A 22,493-nucleotide genomic window follows, 5' to 3' on the forward strand; every position below is an offset into this window, starting at 1 on the left:
GACATTCGAATAATCCTTTCTCATGACCGAGTTTAACCTGCACGTCTCTTTGTTTATACTAAATGATACGACTACCAAAAGACATGGAACATAATTTACGTTAAAGGGATGGTACAGTATTGGTGGAGATGAGAATTGGGCTTTTAACTTTTTGCGAGATACCAAGAAAACACTTATGATATAGTACAGAACATACCATTTTAAGAGGAATTCAAAGTTTATTTGATGAAAATCGGGTTTTGAGTGACTGAAACATACAAAAACAAAGTAAAACAAAGCAATCGCAATAAAGTGTGGGTCCCACACTTTATTAGAATCACTTTTTGGGGGGTATCTCAGCCATTTCAAAACAAATTTTCATCAAATAAATGTTGAATTCCTCATAGGATTACATGCTCTTTCATATTTCATAAGAGATTTCTCATTATCTCACCAAAGAATGTTAGAAACCTGAAATTAGGTCTTAACCAAAACTGTACGATCCCTTTACGCTCAGTAGAGAGAGAGAGAGAGAGAGAGAGAGAGGAATTCAAGTGCTACTTTTAAATTTTTTTTAGTACTGCTTAAGTAGCCACTGACTAATAATAGACATCTACAGAATCTTGGTTTGGAAGTTATTGTTATTATTCTTTTTTTTGTGTGTGATCGTATTCGGGGCATTTCAACGAAAATAGCAAATACAAATCTTGTGAAATCAATGGACCATATCCAGTGGCGGATCCAGAGGGGACACAACCGGCGCACCCCCCCTTTATTTTTCGTAAAAATACAAAAGAAATAAAAAGAAAAACAATGAAATGAAAATGAAGTGGTACCAGAAATATTAGTCATGCCCCCCCCCCCCCCCCTTTACAGAATTCTTGGATCCGCCCCTGATATCAAGGTGTTCTTTTGGCCGCGTAAAAGATGGTCATGATAATATCATGGCCATCTTGTTTGATTTGAAATATTATGCTTACAAATCAAACAAGTCAATATGCGTTTGCAATGCAAATGTCCATTAATAAAAAGCCTATTCTTCCTATAGAGTAACCAGTGCGAGCTTTAATGACTGTGAACATCTCATCGTACACCTTAAGCCCGCCGCACACTATACGATCCCACGGGTCGTACGACCTTAAGCCCGGAAGTGTGACGTCACCACTCTTGCCAGTTTCGTCAGTCGTACGACTGGGTCTTAGCGCCAGTCGTGGAGATTTGACATGTTGAACTTCCACGGTCGGTCGTGGGCTTTCAGCCAATCACGATACAGTAAAATGTAAGCGCACGCAGTGCGAATTCGGCGCGCTTTGATATTGCCTACTCGTAAGGTCAGGTCGTATAGTGTGCGTTGGCAGGGCGTATACGACTGGGTCTTATGGTCTTAAAGTCGTAATATAGTCTTGAGTCGTATAGTGTGCGGCGGGCTTTTATAGACATTATTATATTTTTCCCGTTCGTACGAAATATCTGCTTTGCATTATACTTGTTGATAGTCTTTGTCATTCATATTGATGGTGTCAAATAAATCACGCCCTGATCAGAGATGAAATGAACAATATCAACCTCTTGACTGTATTTTTTTTAAGCTTTAGCATGCTACTATAGATTATGCTAATGTATACTGCGTGTTTGGGTCTGTTTACGTTTATGTGGTTTCATGATTTTGTTATTCTTTAGTAATCTTTGCGAGACAAAGTAAGACAAAGTATAGATGAATAAAAAAGATAGCTGCATAGATAATAGTAGATAAAAATAAAAGGATAGGAATATCGTTGGGAACGGATGATCAGTATGAAGAGGAAACATAACTGAATGGTTCACTTAACCCGTTTAGGACGGTTTGATTTTGCTACAACACGCATTTCCCATTGACACCTGCCCGAGTATACTCGGGACTCGTCCTAAACGGGTTAATAACTAAATGGTTATACAAATTATCTATGTATTCGGAACTACATGGGTGTGTGTTTTTCTTGGTGTGTGCGTGCGTGTGTTTAATTAGGCGTCATGCAACTGAACGTTACATCATGTGCTCACAGAAATCATACATAATTAAGTCCAAGTGGGTATATATTATGCAGACTAAATTACTATTGATGAATAATCAATATCCAGCATATAAAGTTTGGAAAATGTAGGAACAATGCCAAAATGCTCTGTGCTGTTTCTGTTTTAATCTTTATTAAAGGGGATAAATTCGTACTTTTTTTAAGCTCTAAGGATGTTTTTGGAAATAAATAGAATTTCGATAATGAAGATAAGAAGACAATATGTGACCCTGCACCTCAAAACAAACAAAAAGTCGCTAGACATAATTTTTTATTTAAGACCATATTCTGAAAGAGCAGACTTTAAGCTTTAAAATGATGTATAACTCAGGATTCTAAAGACACACCTAATCACACTATTCTACCAAAAATGTTCGAGATAAACTGCTAAAAAAACACACTTTCCTGCCCGTTTTATGATACCAATTTTTAGCATAATGTAAAAGAAGACCCGCTCTTTCAGAAAATATGAAAAAGTCAAGTTCGGCTATAGGTTGACCCATTTCTCTTATTTTCAGTCCACATGGAAAATCAGTGTGTGCGACTTTATGTTCGTTTTGAGGTGCACGGTCACATATTGAAGAGTTTGTTTGCAAAAATCGATAAGTCCCTTTTTGAAGATTTGGAAATATACGGTCTCTGTCATAGTACAAAATAATACCTTTTAAATGATATATTGGTCACTACGTTTAAAGGTACATTTTTGAAGTTATGTTCAAAAGAAGCAAAAATGTTCTTATTGTTCTCTTTATTTTTCTTGACCTTTAATCGCAAATATCTCCATTTATCAAATATGGACTTATCGGTTTTTGCGAACAAACTCATTAATTGCTATGTATACAACATGTACTTTCTACAGTGACCGATTACACGTCATTACAGGGTTGTCGCTGCGGATGTAGAGTAAAAATATAGATAATTGAGAGAGTGTGTGTTTGTGTGTGTGTATATGTGTGTGTGAAAGAGAGCGAGAGAGAGAGAGAGGGAGAGAGATCCGGCGGGGGGGGGGGGGGGTGGGAGGGCAAGAAGAGAAGAAAGACGATTGTGACCACCAAGCTCAAAACTCACAAAAAGTAGACCAAAAAGAATTTCCGTTTTTCTATGTACTAAGGTTTACGCAGCTTTAAATGATAACTTGTTAAGTTTGTCACATCCTATGCCGTTCATAAGTCATTGAAATATTTAAGAGATGAAATTTCACAGGAAGGGATGGGGATTTAAAGGGAAGCAGTCCTGAGATTTTCACTGTACTGATAATTAAGAAGAGTAAAAAATATAAACTTTCACCAATTTATACGCTTGGACATCAAAAATTGTCTCCGTACGCGATTTTTGAAAAATAATTCCTGCAAGCGATCGTGAAAGAGCCGGCAAAAAGATGCTACGTAGTGCATGCCCTACTCACCAAGTTGACAGCCGTGCCTCTAAAAACCAATTTAAGTGTTCAAATGATTAGTTGCAATTTTATCATATAATGTGAAAGTTTGTGGTTTTATAATTTCAAACAAAATATTTCAAGCTTAGATATATATAATTTACGAAAAATTAATATTGTAAACATAAATTTATAGGTATTTTTAAACCAAATATACCATGAACTTGACATTAAATAGGCACGGTCGTTTTCTAGCTTCCGTCCGTGTTGCATACTTCTTAGCGTAGAAACCACTCTCGCGCGCAAATCCTTACCATACCAATGTATACATACACAGTACACTCGACTCCGTCCAGTCGATTTTGGCATTCAAACCGGAGATAACCTGTGCATGAGAGAGTCGAATTCTTCAAAGAAAATATTGTTTGTATCTCAATATTTCTGTAAGTAGTCAGATAATCGCCTTTCCTCGAAAAAAAAAAAAATATGACGTGAGCCGGGAAGGGTAAACACAGGGGGTCGTAGGGATATGATTTCGCTCCACTTTGCCGTGCATGTCCAGTCGGCACTGGCAGCAGCTAGCTCAGTGGCACTGTACTGCAGTCCAACCCCGGCTGCAGGCCCACGGTAAATTAAACATAGCTAGCCACTTTCCTTACCTCTCTACGCTTTTTTCCCTCGGTTCTCTTCGAAGTCGATGCTCGAGGTGTTTCTGTTTTATAACTCATGTGAGCAAATGGTCAGGATTGCATCTGGTTTCAGGAGTTTTCTCGGTTTATAACCGAGGGCCACAGCCTGCCGGTCCACGTAAAAACATCGCTTCACAAATTGTCCACGCACAGGTAGGTCACAACACGATTTCGAGATTTTGTAGGCCCTAAGTTTCTTATATTCGGCATCGTTGTACCGATATTTCCCAGCCATACAGCTCACCTTTCACGATACTTTTGTTGGTCTGGGACGGAAAAAAGGATTTTCCTGGGAAATTTTCTGCACGATTCGAGCAAAACTACTGATGTAAGATAGCCTGACCAGACGACGCTGAATGCGGTCGCCCCTGTAGTGTACTAGCAGGCCTGTGTAGAATCGTTTCTACCTACAAATATGTACACTCTGTACGTACTATAGAACATGCATGAGCGGCGACAGGTAGGGCTGCAGCTGCGCTTGAGACTGGAAAAGTGCGAAGGGCAAACCGCGTACGGGGTGCGTACGCGTATCTACCGTAGATCTATCATCTAGTTGTACCGTCCACACGTGCGAATATAATACACAATACATACACACACACACAAACACACACACACACACACACACACACACACACACACACACACAGAACGTAGAAACAATGTCAAATACGAGTCGGAGTAGCCACCGACGTCTTCATGCATCCGGGTAAACTAGGGAGCGTACGGATAACGAGCAGAACACGGCTGGGAAGAGTTGTGCATCGACGACGTATGACTCTCCGCCAAGACTTGCTCATTAGCATATTCACCATGCAGAGTCACACTTTTTCAACCAAAATGTACGAGCTTATTTGGTGATTTTAAAGTTTGTTTTTGGTGAAAGTAGTTCATTGGAGGTACCAGCAACAACATATTTTTTTAAATTTCGTGAGGACTGTGTCCCTTTAAAGATTTTGTTCTACCCAGGGGGAGTGTGGAGAAGCATCAGTGGCAGATAAAATGGTCCAGAGAGGCTAAGATCTCGATTTCAGCTTTGCTTTTTAAGCTGCCAAATTTTGACAGTACGTAGCAAAAATATTACTTTACCTTCTCAGGTAAGACATGTATTGGTCAACCCACATGACACATTCTCGTCCATTAGGCCTACAGAGAATCCTTACCAGCGACTTTTTGTAGGTTTCGAGCTTGGCGGTCACATATAGAAAGAGAGAGAAAAAGTGTGTGTGTGGGGGGGGGGGGGGGCAGAGGAGAACTGTACATAATGTATTATATACAATGCATTTCGAATTGTTTTGATTGCAATGGTATTGTGTTGGCAGCTTTCCCTGTGTTAATATCTAACCAATCAGGAAACCATACCGGAAGGTTCGCTGTTTATACATAGCATATATACATTATCTGTAAACGCTCTCACTTCCCGTCTCGGATAACCTTTCCTTCCGGGTCATCGTTCATGAGAAAGTGACCTGTAGACGTGGATTATATTTCTAGTATTATACACTAAGAGACCCGCCAGACCAGTGTACAACGATTTGGGGAGAATCCTTCACATTACTTTGGGTGAATCAGTCGAATGAACACCAACTCGGCCTCGCTCACGACGCTTTTAGTATCAAGTGTTTTATTCTTGGGTCATCCACCCAGGTAAGTGTTGCTATTCGTGGCTTTATTTGGACATGAAGATATTGAAAACAATTGTCAGAATTGTAAACAAGCTATTATACTAATTACAGTCTTTGCATCTTTGTTTATTGTTGTAGGCTATATTCAATGAAGAGAGAGAAAAAAATGACGACATACATTTTACTCTTTTTGACAATTAACTATTATTATGGGGTCACTGTACGTGACAATGTTGTGGAAGCAATAATTGTGCAAAGGGGCATCGTGCTGTATAGGTGTACGATGTGATGTCTGATTGCACTCTTACCTTCATGAAGATGCCTTTGTTTTACATTGATTATTTTGTCGTTGTTAACAAATTTGCAAGCTCTGCTTACATTGTATAATTATTCTGTCGTCAGTGATGTTAGAAAAAAATAATCATCATGATTTTGTATTGTATGGAAATGTTTGAAAACGCAGGAATGAAACCAAACTAACTTATCATGGTGCTGTTTATTTTTCTGAGACTACTGTATCCATATAATATCTGTAATTCTGATCCACTATCGCCCCAAGCAATAACTCATGATAGTCACGTCCTCTGCACTAATCACAATCTATTTCACTGAAAGAGTTTTTGCATTGAATGTATCATCTACTACGGTCTAATCTGATTATTTATCATGTGATCATTTCGTCATTCATAAATGACATTAGCATTGTTAACATTTATCTACAAATAAATATACGAAGGTGTCCGTAAACAAACGCTGAAAAATGAAAAGACAAATACGTTAATTTAGTTGGAAATTCGTGATATGATAGCTAGAGGTCCCAGCTGCCGTTGGAAGAGTTTGTTTGCAAAAACCGATAAGTCCATTTTTGAAGATTTTGAAGTACGGTTTCTGTGATAAAGTAAAAAATAATATCTTTTAAATGATATATTGGTCACTACATATAAAGGTACATTTTTTAAGTTATGGTCAAAAGGAGCAAAACTTTTCTCATTATTCTTTTTATTTTTCTTGACCTTTAATCTCATTCTTGACCTTTAATCCTTTAATCCCAAAATCTCCATTTCTCCAAAATCTCAATATGAACTTATCAGTTTTTGCTAACAAACTCTTCGAATGTTCCCTTATTTTCTATCGTAATCAAGCTTTCTCTTTTTTTCCCCTCCAGATATGGCTGCAAAACTTGTCTTTTTTCTCACCGCCTTTACCTGCCTGTTCACCAGGGGTGAGTGATTCTATATTCCATCTGTAGTTCCTCTTCCCCTTACGTAATAACAGCAATGATTTAGGGTGATGATATGATTATTGATTTATCTAACTTCCTAGTAATGTCAGGATCACCGTCGTTAAACACGATGATAATTGAATGTAATTTTGTTCTATTTTCATTTCTGAGAGGGATATGGTGTGCGCCTCGTATTATTCAAAGCGCCATGTCTATATTAAAAAGAGACGAGATACTCGATTTTAGCAAATATTATTATTTAACGCTTTGTGATACCAGTTTTCTGCAGTTTGCATTTGACGACTCAGGCCGTTTTCCTATGCAATAGACGCTGATCAGGATATGAGTCAATTCGACAAACCACAACAAGATTTGCCCTCTCTGTAGGCAAAATCTTTCTGACACTTCCTGCTTTTCGCACAAAGGTACTGCATATGGTATCATTAAACGGTCAAAGTCCGTCTATGTACCACTGTAGGGTCTGAATTGATAATATGTTTCATGAACAGAGCATTTGTTAGCTTGACACTCCGGTTAAAGTATGTCTCCATTCTAACAACATAGCATGCGTCTTCAGCACGCCCATACAATCGGTAACCTCGTAAACATAATTATAGCTTCGTCTAACCCTGTTTCTAATTCATTGTTGATGTGTACATAAAGACACTGTCAAGTCGGTACGATTGTAAAATGCGTGTTTCTCTTTGGTCTCTATGCTTTGTGATCATCATACAAAATATTGTGATAAATCAGTACTGGTTTTGCTTCCTGATGATGATCTGCCTGTTCATCAGTTTTGTTTTCTTTCTTTCTTATCACACTTGCGAGAAGATAAAAGTCTTCACTATAACTGTTTGACAGTATCTGTCAGATTGTCTATCATAACTATCTCTGATATTATTATCAATGTCAACTTTGTCATCGTCTCTTAGTATACACACGTCGTGACTACTTGAATAAAAAGAATCATAATAAAGAAGATTACGAACACCACGATAGTTTGTTTAACGAAGGATTTCTACAGCCTTGCCACTGAAGTACCTTTTTGGTGGAAAAATAGAAACACCAATTTTTAGTAGAATGCTGAAACCCACGCCAAAAGCTGAATTTTCGCCGTCCCTTTATCTCCGTCAATAGTTATTTAGTTGCTTTACGGATGGATGTAAAAAATAAAGTTATCATTTATTGTATAAATCATAATAATGATGGTAAAATATGAAGATCCCAATATGGGAGAAATTGAGCTTCATTTACGTGCTCTACTCTCTGAGTGTTCGCTTAGTTTGTACTTGTTTTTACATAATGTTGTACATAGGAGAGTCACAGTACTGTTACTCGTGCCTCTTGATGAACAACCGCAGCGATGCGGCCGTTGATTTTGACGCGGACTGTGGCTCGGTGGACTGTTCGTCACTGGGAGGGTGCTCGCGATATCACATAAAGACAACTCACCTCACGACGCAAGGTTAGTTCTCTTATGGTTGGCATTAGTGAAAATTTCATACCACAAAGCGAAGTCACGGAATACCGACTGGCTGGTTTTAAGACATCGGGTATACTACTCTACCAACGAAACACCCCTATAATACCAGGTTGTCTTGTAGCACATCATCATATCAAATTATTCAAGTTGAAAAAAAGAATAAATAAAGTGGAATTTTATGCCAGTGTTTGGGAGGTGGCAACCCGACAGACATTGTAAGGGCAAATGATATTTGGGATTATTGTAGAATCGGGTATAAATAGTGGAGGGAGAATCATCTCCTAAAACAAACACAAAAACCATGGCACTTCAGGAAATTAGTTCGACGTTTGCGTTTGATGAATTACGCCGCATTAATATCAGCTTGAGTGTGCGACAGCTTTTCCCAATGTTTTCATTTATTCAGAAGAGTGGAAAAACAGGAATAATGAAACAACGCGCTTTGTATAGTTTTGAGGAGATTAATTCCTACCTTAAAGTCATGTGAATTTAGCAGAAATAAGTCAAAACATTGGACTTCATATTAAACTATGAAAAATGGAATGTTAAGAATTGCCCCTCAGTCTACAAACATTATGGATCTCTTAATTTATTTTTTGTACAATATTCATTGTTAAAAATGCTGTTGACATTCGGACAGACAAGCATATCCCTCGTAAACCACGCCACTTTGTGTAAGTTTACATTTACATTTACATTTACAAGTTTACATTTTGTGAGTGAAAAAGGTGAGCGCGCGCGGACCACCAGCAGAAATGATTAAAGAAAACATAGCTGTAGGAACTAAAACGACAAAGATTACCCACTCTGTCTTATCCTCGACTTCACTCATTGTTTCTTTTGAAGACAAGGTATTCTCTTCCTCTCCCTCTGTCTCCCTCTCTAATTTCTATGTATATGTTTTTTATTTTAATAGAAAACTTTCGCTTATTGTGCTTTTCTTTTTACCAGAGTGATTGTTTATAACATGCCCCAAGCTCGACTCTCGTCAAATGCCTATATACTAACTTTCTGAGACAAGATGTTTTACCCATCATATTCCTCTCGACGCAGCAGTAGATGTATCATAATGAATATCAATTCAATTCAATTCATTAATTTTCATTCTTCTTTTTCCCAACAAAACATAACACAAGATAAATCAGGTATTACATCATAAACAAAAACATTTGCCTTTGCAATAGGTAAATGAACCATCGATAAACATAAGAGCGCATACTGACAAAAAAAAAGATGATACAAAGTCATACTTTTGTTGAAAAAAAAAATGATAGAGAGGTCACTAAAAAGCAAAGTTTGTATATTGTGAACCACTCATAGTATCAGACAACCCAGGCCTGTATAACCTAGGATAACAATAAGGGCAGGGTCCTCTCGTAGGGCGGTGACAGCCGTGATGAATATAACCCTTTTGGAAGGCCTCGTGGCTGAAAAAGAGACTAACTGCGAGATAAGAAATTCATGTCAGGTTTCGTTCTCGCGTTCACCCGTTTCTCGCTACTCGGTGTGGCGAGTTAGTCTCAATCTTCAGCCACAAGGCCTTGTCAAAAGGCTACAATGAATAGGGTAACCTGTGTAAAGACCAATGTTGTAATCAATATCATTATTTATGACATCGTTTCTTGCGGGAAAGAAGGTACAACAATCATTCTTTCTTGGAATTGCAAAAATCTTCTATGTAGAAATAAGAAATCTTTTATTATGTGACCATGCGTTACAAAACCAACAAAAAGCTGCACTCCCTGATTGTACGTGAGGGCTAAAGATAGTAAACTGGTCAATCTTGTCTATCCCATTTTTATTTTATTTTCTGAAATAGCAAATCTACTTCCTTGACTTTATCCTTGTGTTTGCGTTCATAAAACAAGTGGAAATAGTGTTCCATCTATTCGTCTTACAAGAACGCTTCGTGTGTTTAATGTTGTGAATAGGTATATCGTAGAGTCCCCTTTTCATTAATATTACTTTCTCTTTTTTTGCCCCATTTATTGCACAGGGCACAGCTTGGGTAGATTAAGCGCTTGAACCCTTTACCTGATAGCCTCTTTTTGCAATACACACTTTTCCAGAGTTTGTGTTTTTATTTCAATGTTTTGATAGGTTAGGATAGTTTGTTTGAAGTTATACATCATTTTAAAGCTTTAAGTCTTCTCTTTCAGAGTCTGCTCTTAACTAAAAATCCATGCCTGGAGACTCCCTTCTGGTTTGTTTTGTGATGCAAGGTCCATTATAACTTTACTATAGGTGAATATTCCACCATCCTGCTTCGTGACTCCCGTACATTTCCCTTTTATTTTGCTCGTATTCAATCTGTGCAGGGCAGAATGAGACACAGTTCATCAACTTCTACGACTGCGGACCGAGTTTTACCCGATGTCGGCCAGTGAATGAAGCGACCATTTCTGAACACTCGGCTCTCGCGTCCTACATCCGACAGCGGCAACTTCGCATTATGTCAGGCTTCGGGGAAGCGTGCGACTGCACCGAGAATTTGTGCAATAGCGCCCCCTTGTGGTTACCAAGCAACTTAATAACATGGTTTTGCGTGTTAATCATGTGGTTTTCAACATAATTCATAGTGGATGTAACATCCAGCGTGATCGTCACGATGCTTGTGTACTCAGCAACATATCTGTTTTAGTATCTCTATGAACTCACACTCGTTAAGATGACAGAATGGCTGCTGAAGTACTGAAGGAAATGCAAACAAAAGAACCAAATCAAGGCGTTATTTTATTGATTTAATGGTAAATCCCTCTCTTTTCGAAGTCGTCTAATTCACGTTCAGCGGAATGTCAGTTGCATGATGTAGGTTTCATTAGAACATTTTTGTCTAATCAGCAGCTGAGATGTTGATTCATGCTTTGATTTCTTCTCGTTTGATTTTTCGAATTCACTGCTTTGTAATCATCAAAAGAAATACGTCATAAAACTTCAATGATTGCAAAATTCTGCCGCCCGTTTCCTAAGTTTCATTAAAAAGTTTGATTCCATATCACCAATCCTCAGTTTCTCACATTGGCTGCAGTTGGAAAAAAATTCTATCATTTAATAGTACATCATTCAGCTCAATCTCTTTACAACGCATACCTGCGTGACTCTATTCTCAAATACAACCCGACAGGTTTTCACGTTCGTCATCAGATGCACTGTTACTTTAAGCGCCGGAATAAAACATGGGTAGGGGGTTGTGCTTTCTCAGTTATAGGACCAAATCAATTACCTACACACATACGCCAACTACCATCTATCTGTCTATAGAAACATTCAAATCTAAACTGAAAGCGTATTTGTCCCTCTCACATTGGGAATTAAATACTAGATGTTACAAAAACATTTCCCACTTTTGATCCTTAATAGTTCAACAACTATATATCAGATAAAATTGACATTGATATGAGTAATAGCTGAATAGTGGACAATTCTGTTGGAGGTAATTTAGAAATGATAGCATAAATCAGTTTCATTGAATACAAGATTCATTCTGAAGTTAGGTTTCACGTTTTGCTCTGTTTCAAACCCCTGTACAAAATTTTAATTTTGCACAGTGGTCAAATGTTGTGTATAGGAGTGTGTAGTTAAACCTTGACAATGGCCCTGAACAATGACCAGGATTGGAATACTCTAACACATTCATGAGAAATTCCACTGTCACAGCTAGTCTTCATTCATCCTAAAACGTAGTGTATGCAAGCACATGAAAGCATGTGTTTTTCATGTTCATGCATTTTACCCTTTATCATGAATTCAGACTATGGCAGTGCCCAGGGCAATCCATCATGAATTGTTGATAAAGCATTCATGTGTCTTGGAGGAAGAGTCTAGAAGCCTAGTCAGCAGATCTCTGAAAAGGTGGTATTCATGGCATTCATATCTATTGTTCAGGGTAATTGTAAGCACACACTCACAAACACATCATTGGTTCTTGTGCAAAGTTCAATAATTTTGTACAGAGGGTTCAAAGTTGACCAAAATCTGGAACTTAACTTTAAAATCAATCATGAATTAAAAGAAACTGATTCATGCTATCATATTCAAATCAGCTCCAACTAAATTGTACACCTTTTTTAGCTCCTACTCATATAAAAGACAGTGTTATCTGATGTATAGTTTCGAACTATTAAGGATCAAAAGTGGGAATTTTTTTTTCCAACACCTAATACATAACTGCAGGAAATAATGTTCAGGGAAATAGTGTTGATAATGAGGTATGTGTTGCTTGTTAGTTTTTTCCCCTTATTTTCTTCCCAGTTGTAATGTTCTGTAAATGTACAGCCTATATACTCTCTCTATCATCAATCATTAATCATCTCATTAATATTATAATTGTTATTATATATTTCCTAACAAAAATTATTAATAATTCGTATTGTGGTGCTGTTGTCACCTGCCAGCCATGTTACAGAAACCAATGTTATTGTGTTTAGGTGAATCTATTCTCTTTGTCCAATTGTTGACTTTGACTGTAAGTGCAGGATATTTAAGCGCCAGTTCGGAGTTCCACTTTGAGCATGAGCAGAAAAAAAAAGGTCATTCGTACCAACAGGCATGTTGGTTGTTAAATTCACTGGGATTAGCATCTGTAATGTAATGATCGTTCATGTAATCATGAATGTTGCTTGGCAGCATATCCACCTGACGGCAAAAGTGGTATTTGGCGATGTCAATAGAAAGAGATTTTTAATACATTCAATGCAAAATAATGAAACGGATGCTTCCCCAAGTGTCAATTGACGGATCATTCTGGTCATCTGGTCTACGCAAGTTCATCCTCAGCTTCAACATGACTGATGAATTCCATATATTGTTACGTCGCGCAAGCTTATGCATTAGGGAGTTTTCGCTACACGACGGGAAGACCGAGAATACGCGGAAGCAAATTGAATCAGCTGTGACAGTCCCGTACTCGGACTCCCGTCCCCATATCTAAACAGTTTCGCTCTCGGACGGAAGCGTGGGGTCAAGATCGCTGATTGGTTGGCTGGCTGGCTGGCTAGATCACTCCTGCCTAGCATCGGGACTGGACGCTATTTTGGCCGAGTACCGTACTCGTTTTCTCCAGGACGGGACGTTTCTAGGATTTGATCATGCGCAGAATCAAATTTTGCACACGGCACGCTTAACTACCGACTGCGTCGTGCTTGCGAAAACTCCCAATTATGTCGTTCTGAAAACGAGTGAAGTGCCCCTAACATTGCCTAAGGCTGCGTTCACATAGAAGTATACTATTCGGGTATTCGGGGCTCGTTTTCGAGGGCACGCAAATAGCTTGAATCGAACGATAGGATTTCCTCACACCGGTTCACATAAGAGGGCACTATTCGAAAGTACCGAATAGCTGCGAATAATATAGCAAAGTGGGAATCGAGCTTGTTCGATTTTCTTGCAGCGTATACCGTCTCTCGTTTATGAAATAATGACAATTTTGGTCTGGATTTGCCCTTTAGCAAAAATAAGCATGTAGACTGACATTCTGATGCAGTTTAGAAATTGTTCATAAGATTTGCTGGGATGTAGGAGGAAGAAATCCTCACTGCATGGGATGGTGAGTTGACGGTGCGGGTGATGGTGTACTCGGTGCCCGAATAGCGAATAGCGAATAGCGAATACTTCTATGTGAACGCAGCCTAACTGACTGACAAAATCAGAAAGGTCATTCGCACCAATGTGCCCATGAGCTAACTCTGAACTTGCTTATTGGTATTTTAATGCTTCCTTTGTCATGCATCCCTTCATTATGCATGGTTTACATGTTCAATAATAAAAGCAATACATACAATTTCTATAGATATTTTATGTATCCATGTTTTAGATAGCTATTTATCCATCTTGGCATCGTATTTTTAAAGGATCTAATAGTCTATGAAAATTCATCAAAAGTACCCATTCCCATGGATGTTATCAATCATTTGTGACAATGTTATAGCAGGCTTAGAAACATTGCGGGAATGACTACAGAAGACAACATCCTCAGTTTTCGTTGGTTTGTCAGCCGTTTTTTCTTCGTTTTTGAAAGGTTGGATTTGGTAATTATTATGTATGCATATTATGTGTGTACAAGTGTGTGTGTGTGTGTGTGTGTGTGTGTGCGCGCGTGCGTGCGTGTGAGCGTGTGTGTGTGCGTGTGTAATGTGAATTATCAAAAAAAGTGAAATCCCATTTCTACGTCTCACAAAGGCTATACCCTTACCTTGGTTTCGTCCATAATGTTATAGAACAAGATAGCTATTGTTTTCCCTGGTTCATCGTTGTCTTATCCTCTCACTTAAGACTGCATGGAGAATGAAGCAATTAATTCGTAAAACTTGTCTTTCCTTTTCATATAAAAATTCTTTATTATAATGTAAATTTGCACGAAGCTATACTCTAGATTCTTTGACATCTCATTATCATACACTGAGGTATAAAGAAACATTTTTTGTCTTAAACATTTTCATGACTGTGAGCCTTACGTCTCACACTGAGTTGTTGCTAATCATGGCTTTAAATATAGTAATTCTATGCGAGTATAATAATCTTTCATTAACATACATGATACAAGATACATACATAACATTGAGATAATACATATGCGTGTCGCACGTTAGCTGTAGAAGAACACATGCAATAATATGCTTAATTAATGATAATAAGGTTGTCAAAAGAATTGACGTCAAAATCACTGGAGGTAATTTACAGTCAATACACATGGGAAGCGAGTAGGCCCTACTCATATTACTTTTCCCACAATATTGTCAACAATATATGATAGTAAAGTGTGATGTCTTTTCTACAAAGCTTTTCGTATCTTAAGTTTCACATTTCTTCTGCTCTCATTCCTTGCAATGCAAGTTGCTTTATTCATTGCGCATAGAGCTTGGGATTTTGTACCGAACACAAGGGTCTTAAGGCCTAACCTACTCAAGTTTACATGGCTAAAAGTGTCTTTGTCGAAATGTATGCATTTTGCACAGATATGAATATCAATTGTTATTGTCCTTAGCGAAGATATTACCAAGACCCAATGAAGTAAGGTCTTATCTCAAACATATCGTATAGTGCCATAAAATTAAATTTCATGTGCAAACGGTGGAATCAAATCTAAAATCATAATCAGATTATCATTTCACGATACAGCTATTAGCAGTGTAGATTTGGGTAGGAAATGATATACCAAACAAAACCCAGAACATAGAACCTTCCCTTTTATTTTTGGTTTGTTTTTAAACACCACTTTGATTAAACAAATATGCAAATAAACTCGAATCTTGTGAGTGCCTGCTCTTCAGTTATGCAGTGTTTACAGTGTCTTATAACTTCAAGTGACCCCCACTCAACACAGAGTGTGGATTAAGTACTCAAATTCTGTTTTTGCATTTAAACTCTCCATATATACATAATGTATTACGTGCAATATCCCTGGGCACACATACAGGGAACTTATACTTATGTAAAATACATGCAAGTAAACAAGAGATAATTCGTGATAATAGAACACACTGAAATGGGGGTTATAGGGGACGACATTACCTAGACTGCAATGATTGCATGCATGTGAAGTGAGGATAACATTTATGTATAACATTTTTTTTTCTGCTTCATCATTGGAAATGTGTATTTTAGTTACAAAGAAGAGAAAAATGAAAATAAGCAAAAATTATTGTTTTATTCCCATTTTACTCAGAAATCTACACCTTCGTTATGACAGCTGTAAAATTTGATACATAATTAGATTAGTTGTGAAAACCAAAACAGGCAGATAGCCACGATTTTAATGCTCCAGCTACTGACATGTACGTTTGTTGCGACACGGATTGTCGCCCCTACACGGATTGTCGCCTCCTGCTCGGGGCGACAATCCGTGACGGGCGCTGGCGGCACGGATTGTCGCCCCCTACACGGATTGTCGCCTGGCGACAATCCGTGACGCTTGTGCAGTTCCCACTTTTTGACCTCGAAGGCGACAATCCGTGTTGGCAAAAAATTTGTTGCGACGCGGATTGTCGCCCCGTCAAGGATTGTCGCCCCGGGCTCGGGGTGGTTCCTCCAGTGTTAAGCTTTGGTGGGATGGGTATGACTGGTAAGTTATGCGTATGTGTGTGTGTGTGTGCGTGTGTGTGTGTGTGTGTGTGTGTGTGTGTGTGTGTGTGTATTGTGAGCTGCATGATATGTGATGTGTATGATTTGTTGTGTGTGTGTGTTTGTGTGTGTGTTTGGAGTATAATAATACAATATGTAGAAACTGTGCATGTGTGGTGGTTACATAGTGGTAGTGGTTTGTTTGTCTGTGTGTATACGTGTGCCTGTATGTTTACGTGTGTATGTGGAATATAGTGGCGCTACTGTGGCAATACAAACGCCTTCAGAGTGTATGAGCACGTGTTTAAAGAGTTCACACCAGCGTTGATCTAAAAATAGTATGGGTGTGTCAACCAAATATCAGCGGTGAGGCGGGCTAGGCGAGAGAGAGACCGAGAGAAAATACATACGAGGGAGGTACCCTCCCCAAATGTTATTTGTCTGTGTTCATTTTTCCCTGCAGTCATTTTCTTCCATCAGTCTTATAAACTATAACGTCCATACCACTATTCTTTGTCCCAGAATAGGTTTGGCATGCTTTATGCATGAGCGAATAATTTCCACACGCCGTAAAAAAATTGTCAATCGTTACTTGATTTTAGCACAAACGAACTGCCATTGCACACCGCTAATACATACGTAATACAAACAAACACCAACAAACACTCAAACAAACCTCATAATGCAAACAAATCAACTCAACACTTTTTTCCTTGATATTTATTGATTTCATTCAAATCATTCATAAATCGACCCGTTCTGGGTGCAACATGAACAAAAAAGTTACAAATGGCAATTCGAAACAAAAGCAAATCCATTTGTCAATTTATACCACAAATAATCTCAGTTCAACATAGATAACTCCATTATAGACCAACCCTACTAATAATTCCTTCACGAGAAAGTTTTGACATGTATAGGGCCCTAAAACCTATATTCCTTGAATATATTGGTTTGGATCATGTAACACCTTCTTACTTAAAAGGGCATATACATAAAAAAAACACAAATATATTACACAAATCTAGAATGAAATCACTCATAAAAAACCCCACCACCCCCTCCCCTCCCAAACCGAAACAAATCTAGGGCCTACATCTATCCTAAATATTAAATCCTACCAACATCCGTCATACCATTTATAACTATCCTTCTTCAAATCCAATCCCCAACCCACCAACCCCTGATTAAACAAAACCTAAATCATCCCACACCCACATTCACCGACCCAAATACATACATACACACACACACACACACACACACACACACACACACACACACACACACACTAAGGTTCGTTATTCCGAAGTTTCGTTTTTTCCGAGGCTTCATTTATCCGAAACACACAATTCCCTATACCTAGTGGTTCGTTGATCCAAAAATGAAATTCGGAATAACGAACCTTCGGAATAATGACCCTTCGGACGAATGAGCCTTCGGACGAATGAGCCTTCAGAATGACAAACTTTTGCAATAACGAAATGTAACCCCCTTCCCACATACCGACGCACACCCGAACCGATACCACATCCTTCCTGATGAAACGATTTCCCAATGTTGATAAATAAGACATAATGGACCGTATGCAGAAAAGCAGCATCCGCCCGAACGCAAGCTCCACTCCGAATTCATATACAAATCTGCCAAACAAACTCATCAAATTCAAAGCTGCTGATGAAATCAATATCAATGTTTATGCCAGCAACAGCTTACTTGGTATCCCTCCCCACGCGCAGCTAAAAATCACATACGCAAAAAACTGACATAATAAACACATTCTTCCATCACACACACACACACACACACACACACACGCACACGCACAAACGGACACTAAATTATCATGTGCACGCGCACATACACACTTCCTTGAAACCTCACCATGACTTTTTACATGGCATGTTTGCATGGATGTAGCCATGTAAGTTATGTGCTTCGAGGGCGGGCGACAATCCGTGTAGGGGGCGACAATCCGTGCCGCCAACGCCCATCACGGATTGTCGCCCCTAGCAGGAGGCGACAATCCGTGTAGGGGCGACAATCCGTGTCGCAACATACGTTCAATACCGTGAATACTAGAGTATACGAGTAAAATGTTTGCTTGTATTTAAATACTTCGTCCCCAAGCTATGATAGCAATAATAGCGGACATTTTAAAACCTGAAACAACTTCAGGATAACGTTGTTGCCTGAAAAAGATATGTTCGCGTAAACTTACATGTTGGTATATAGCATATCTACTTCGTGTATGAAATCATGAAGTTAGGAGTGTCTTTAAAGCATACGAGTATTAGATTTGAACAACAAGGTTTAATTGACTCTTTTATTACAGAATTGTTCTTAGGCTACCACAAACATAGAGTTGCGTTCTGCGAAACGCCCTGTCAGTGTAACGTGAAAAGGGAAATTTGGTTGACATGGTATGGAAATAACTGTTTACACAAATATGAAATATTCATAATGTATTTGAAATGCGACGAAACAAAACATCTATTTCTTTCTCTTGCATGGCTAGGTCGAAAATGTAATTGTTATATTTTGAAAATACATGCACTATATTCTCAATTCAGAATATTATGAAAATACAATTGTTATATTCTAAAAATACAGTTGCTATTTTCTAAACATCAAACTGTTATATTCTGTAAATACGATATGAATACGATATGAAAGCGCTGAGACATAGTGGATACACTCCCGACTCTCAATTGGAGTTCGATACCCGCCCAGTGCTTACGTCCTTGGACAAGATGTTTTTACCCACCATGTCCCTCTCGACCCAGGTGTATAAATGGGTACCTGTCAGGACTAGGGTAATAATAATGGCAGGGCCCTCTGGTAGAGCAGTGGCAACACTGCAGAGGCTTCCCTGTATAAAGAAGACCTTATTGTTATTGTTATTGTTATCATTACGGTTGTTATATTCTGAAAATACCATTGTTGTATTCAAAAATAAATTTGTTATATTCTGAAAATACAATTGTTATATTATAAAACTGCAACTGTTCCATTCTGAAAATGCAACTGTTATATTCAAAAAATACGATTGTTGTATTCTGAAAAGACAATTGTTATATTTTGAAAATACAATTGTTATGTTTTGAAATATAATTGTTATATTCCGAAATGCAATTTCTATATTCTGAAAGTACAATTGTTATATTCTGAAGATACAATTGTTATATTTTTATTTTCTGAAAATACAATACTTATTGTCAAAGGTGTCCATCTGCAAAATACACATTTCTAGAACATTCACTTTGAAGTTTTAGTTTTTACTTTTTATCAACAGAGACATTTGATAGATAGATCAAGGTATGATTGAAATTATCCTTTCGGAGAACTTTTATGACATGCGATTCATACTTTTCTTCGAGATAATCACTTTCGTGTATAAGATGCACATTTTTTTTTCTCAAAATTATTATACTTTCGTTACAAGTTAAACGGAATAGGCAACAGGGTATATCTATAATATATAGACCATTTGGTTTTTACAGTCCATTCATCGTCAACGAATGTATCTGCAAACTATATTATTTGGTTTTTAGGGTCAATACTGGCAAATATCTGCAGATGCGTCACACAGTTTTAATGTTTGTTTGTTTGTTGTCGTTGTTCTTTGGGGGGTGGGGTAAATAATATGGAATACTGCAATTGGTTGAAATTTATCAATAATCTAATTTCAATAAAGTTTCTTTTTATATAAAATCACACACAAAAAAAAATTCTATTCGACTTATGATTCAGTTTACAAATGTGTATGCGACTGTCTGGTTTGTGAGACTGGACAGAAAAAAAAAACAACAAGTTTCATCAGTGTTAAGCCACTCACCATTGCCTTTTAACTAGCACTGAGGAAGACACACATCTACTTTGAAAAAGAAATACGGATGATAAACAATGTTCAGATACAACCTTTTGCGCATTACGGCCGAGATGCTGACAAATACTATTTCCTTTTTATTTTTATTTGTTTTTTTGCTTTGGGTTTTCTTATTCTAGATAGGAGAGGACGGAAGAAGAGCGTCCTTTACTCAAGCACTTCAATGAAGAAGCAGAAATGATAGGACCTCTTATTTACATGTCATCAACAATGCAAGACTCAAACGTACGAAAATACTGATACTGTTTCAACAATCCATCATAAAGTACCGGATAACAGAAATATCGATCATTTCCCGCGATAGAAAATACAGTTTCATAATATGACGAATTGCTTGTCATTCTTGAAACACAGGAGTGTTTCACACCATCATCATAAATACTGAAATAAAATGACATTTGAAAATAGGTTATTATAATGATATAAAAATGAAATTAAATGAAATACCTGTGCTACACAGTTCTTTCTTGATTTGTATATACATGTGTGTGTTGCATCGTGTGTGTGTGCGAGTGTGTTACTTGTGTGTTCTATCTACTGACTACTATTGTACAGCCTATAACGAAATTACCGACATACCGTAAAATGATATTAGCACACACAAAAAGAGAATTGTATACGGAATAAGGCTAGCTCCTCCATTTCCGGCGCCGTTGCAGTAATCCCCCGTACAGAAGCAGACGTATCCCTTCAGGCCGTTGAATGTCCCATTCTCGACTTCCTCACTGATCTCCGACCGGTAGCCTGTGATGTAAGGTTCAAGCGCCTTCTCATCGAGACAACGGTCGATGGCGTACCCGCACGTTCTGAGGAAGAAGTTAGCTTCGACGTCACCATCTGTGGTTGATGAAGAAAATTATACACATTGCGATGAATGCATGGGAAGAACATGCGTTAGTGTGTGTGTGTTTATGTGTGTGGGCGGGTTTGTCTGTGTGTGCAGGGCCACCGATATGATTGTAGGCAAATATTGGAGATACTTTACCTCGAGGATAAAACACCTCTTCAAGGCACCAGGACCGATGTGGATTGCATTATTTTGGTTTTGCTATGTAGGACAATGCCATTACTAGTGCATAATCATCTTTTAACATAAGCATAACAAAAGTCACTTCTTTTTCTCCCTTGTGTGGTACAATGTGCCTTTGATGCCGTTAAGTGACTACTGCTAGTCCCCTGGGGCGAAAAGCGGGGGGGGGGGACGAGGTTGGTATCATTTCCCAGCTTTCTTGTATAGCGGCCATGTGTGGGGTGAAACCCTTCGCCGAAATGTTGGCTGCTGAAGATTGCTTGCAGACATAACTTCTTCGCTTCTTATTTTCACATCGAGGCCTATATGAATGCGAATATATTATATTATTATATATCACAGATATCATTCCTTTTCACTTATCTTTTTTTTTTACGTATTCATTTTTGTTTTGTTAGCTGTACAGTCGTGTGCATCGAATGACATGTTCTTGTAGGTGTGCGCATACGGTATGCCTATGATAGGTTTAAATCTGCAACGCGAACACTATCAAAAGACGACGCTAATTAAGCAAAAATGGTGCTGCGCACATGAACGAGGCAATTGATCCCATTGTCTCACCAGGGAGGCTGGGCTGCTGTCTTAGCGTTCGCGCAGCAGATTTTACTAGCTCGCTAATAATAGATTGTTGCTTACTCACACATGTCGAACGTGTACTTGAAAGTAGCATTGAGGACGGTGCAGCCTCCCTGCGTGCAGGACGCCACGTTCGTCGCGTTGGGTGGGTCGTCGAGATTCTCACACGCCGGGTTCGGCTGCTCAGTAGGGTTCAACACGTGGTTATCGCTTGTCGTCACGCTCATGCAAGAAAAACAATTCTGGGAAAGCACTGCAAGGAGATGAATAGACAGGAAGCAAAAGATGTCAATCCACACAACAACAGGTGCATCCAGATATAAGATTCATGTGGATATTTAAAGCAAAGAACATGTTGCAAATGAAGTAGATTATTATAGGCTATCATAGAGTGAGACAAACAGTCGGAGTGATGGAGAAATAATAGAGAGACTGATAGATTATAGAGGTGTGCGCTGCTGGATACAATGGGCAAACAAGCATATCATAGAAACATACACAAGCAGTACGACACGT

At 38.4% G+C, this 22,493-nt stretch overlaps 1 protein-coding gene across 1 annotated transcript; it reads left to right on the top strand.

The window, feature by feature from the left end:
* Positions 1–5,660: 5,660 nt before the first annotated feature.
* On the top strand, positions 5,661–10,996 carry LOC139722677 (uncharacterized). Its single transcript, XM_071633970.1, has 4 exons — positions 5,661–5,741; positions 6,885–6,941; positions 8,257–8,406; positions 10,743–10,996. The coding sequence occupies exons 2-4, from the start codon at positions 6,887–6,889 to the stop codon at positions 10,994–10,996; spliced, it is 459 nt and encodes a 152-aa protein (XP_071490071.1). The 5' UTR covers positions 5,661–5,741; positions 6,885–6,886.
* Positions 10,997–22,493: the final 11,497 nt, after the last annotated feature.

The sequence above is a fragment of the Diadema antillarum genome, unplaced genomic scaffold (genome assembly GCF_040938485.1).
Source record: "Diadema antillarum isolate AM-2024a unplaced genomic scaffold, OU_Dant_1.0 scf00000170, whole genome shotgun sequence".
Lineage (NCBI taxonomy): Eukaryota > Metazoa > Echinodermata > Echinoidea > Diadematoida > Diadematidae > Diadema > Diadema antillarum.

Excerpts from the sequence above, each read along its gene's own strand:
- LOC139722677 (XM_071633970.1), top strand. The coding sequence starts at position 6,887 with ATGGCTGCAAAACTTGTCTTTTTTCTCACCGCCTTTACCTGCCTGTTC. Across the intron at positions 6,942-8,256 it reads TACCTGCCTGTTCACCAGGG|GAGAGTCACAGTACTGTTAC; the intron begins GTGAGTGATTCT and ends TGTTGTACATAG. Across the intron at positions 8,407-10,742 it reads AACTCACCTCACGACGCAAG|GGCAGAATGAGACACAGTTC; the intron begins GTTAGTTCTCTT and ends CAATCTGTGCAG.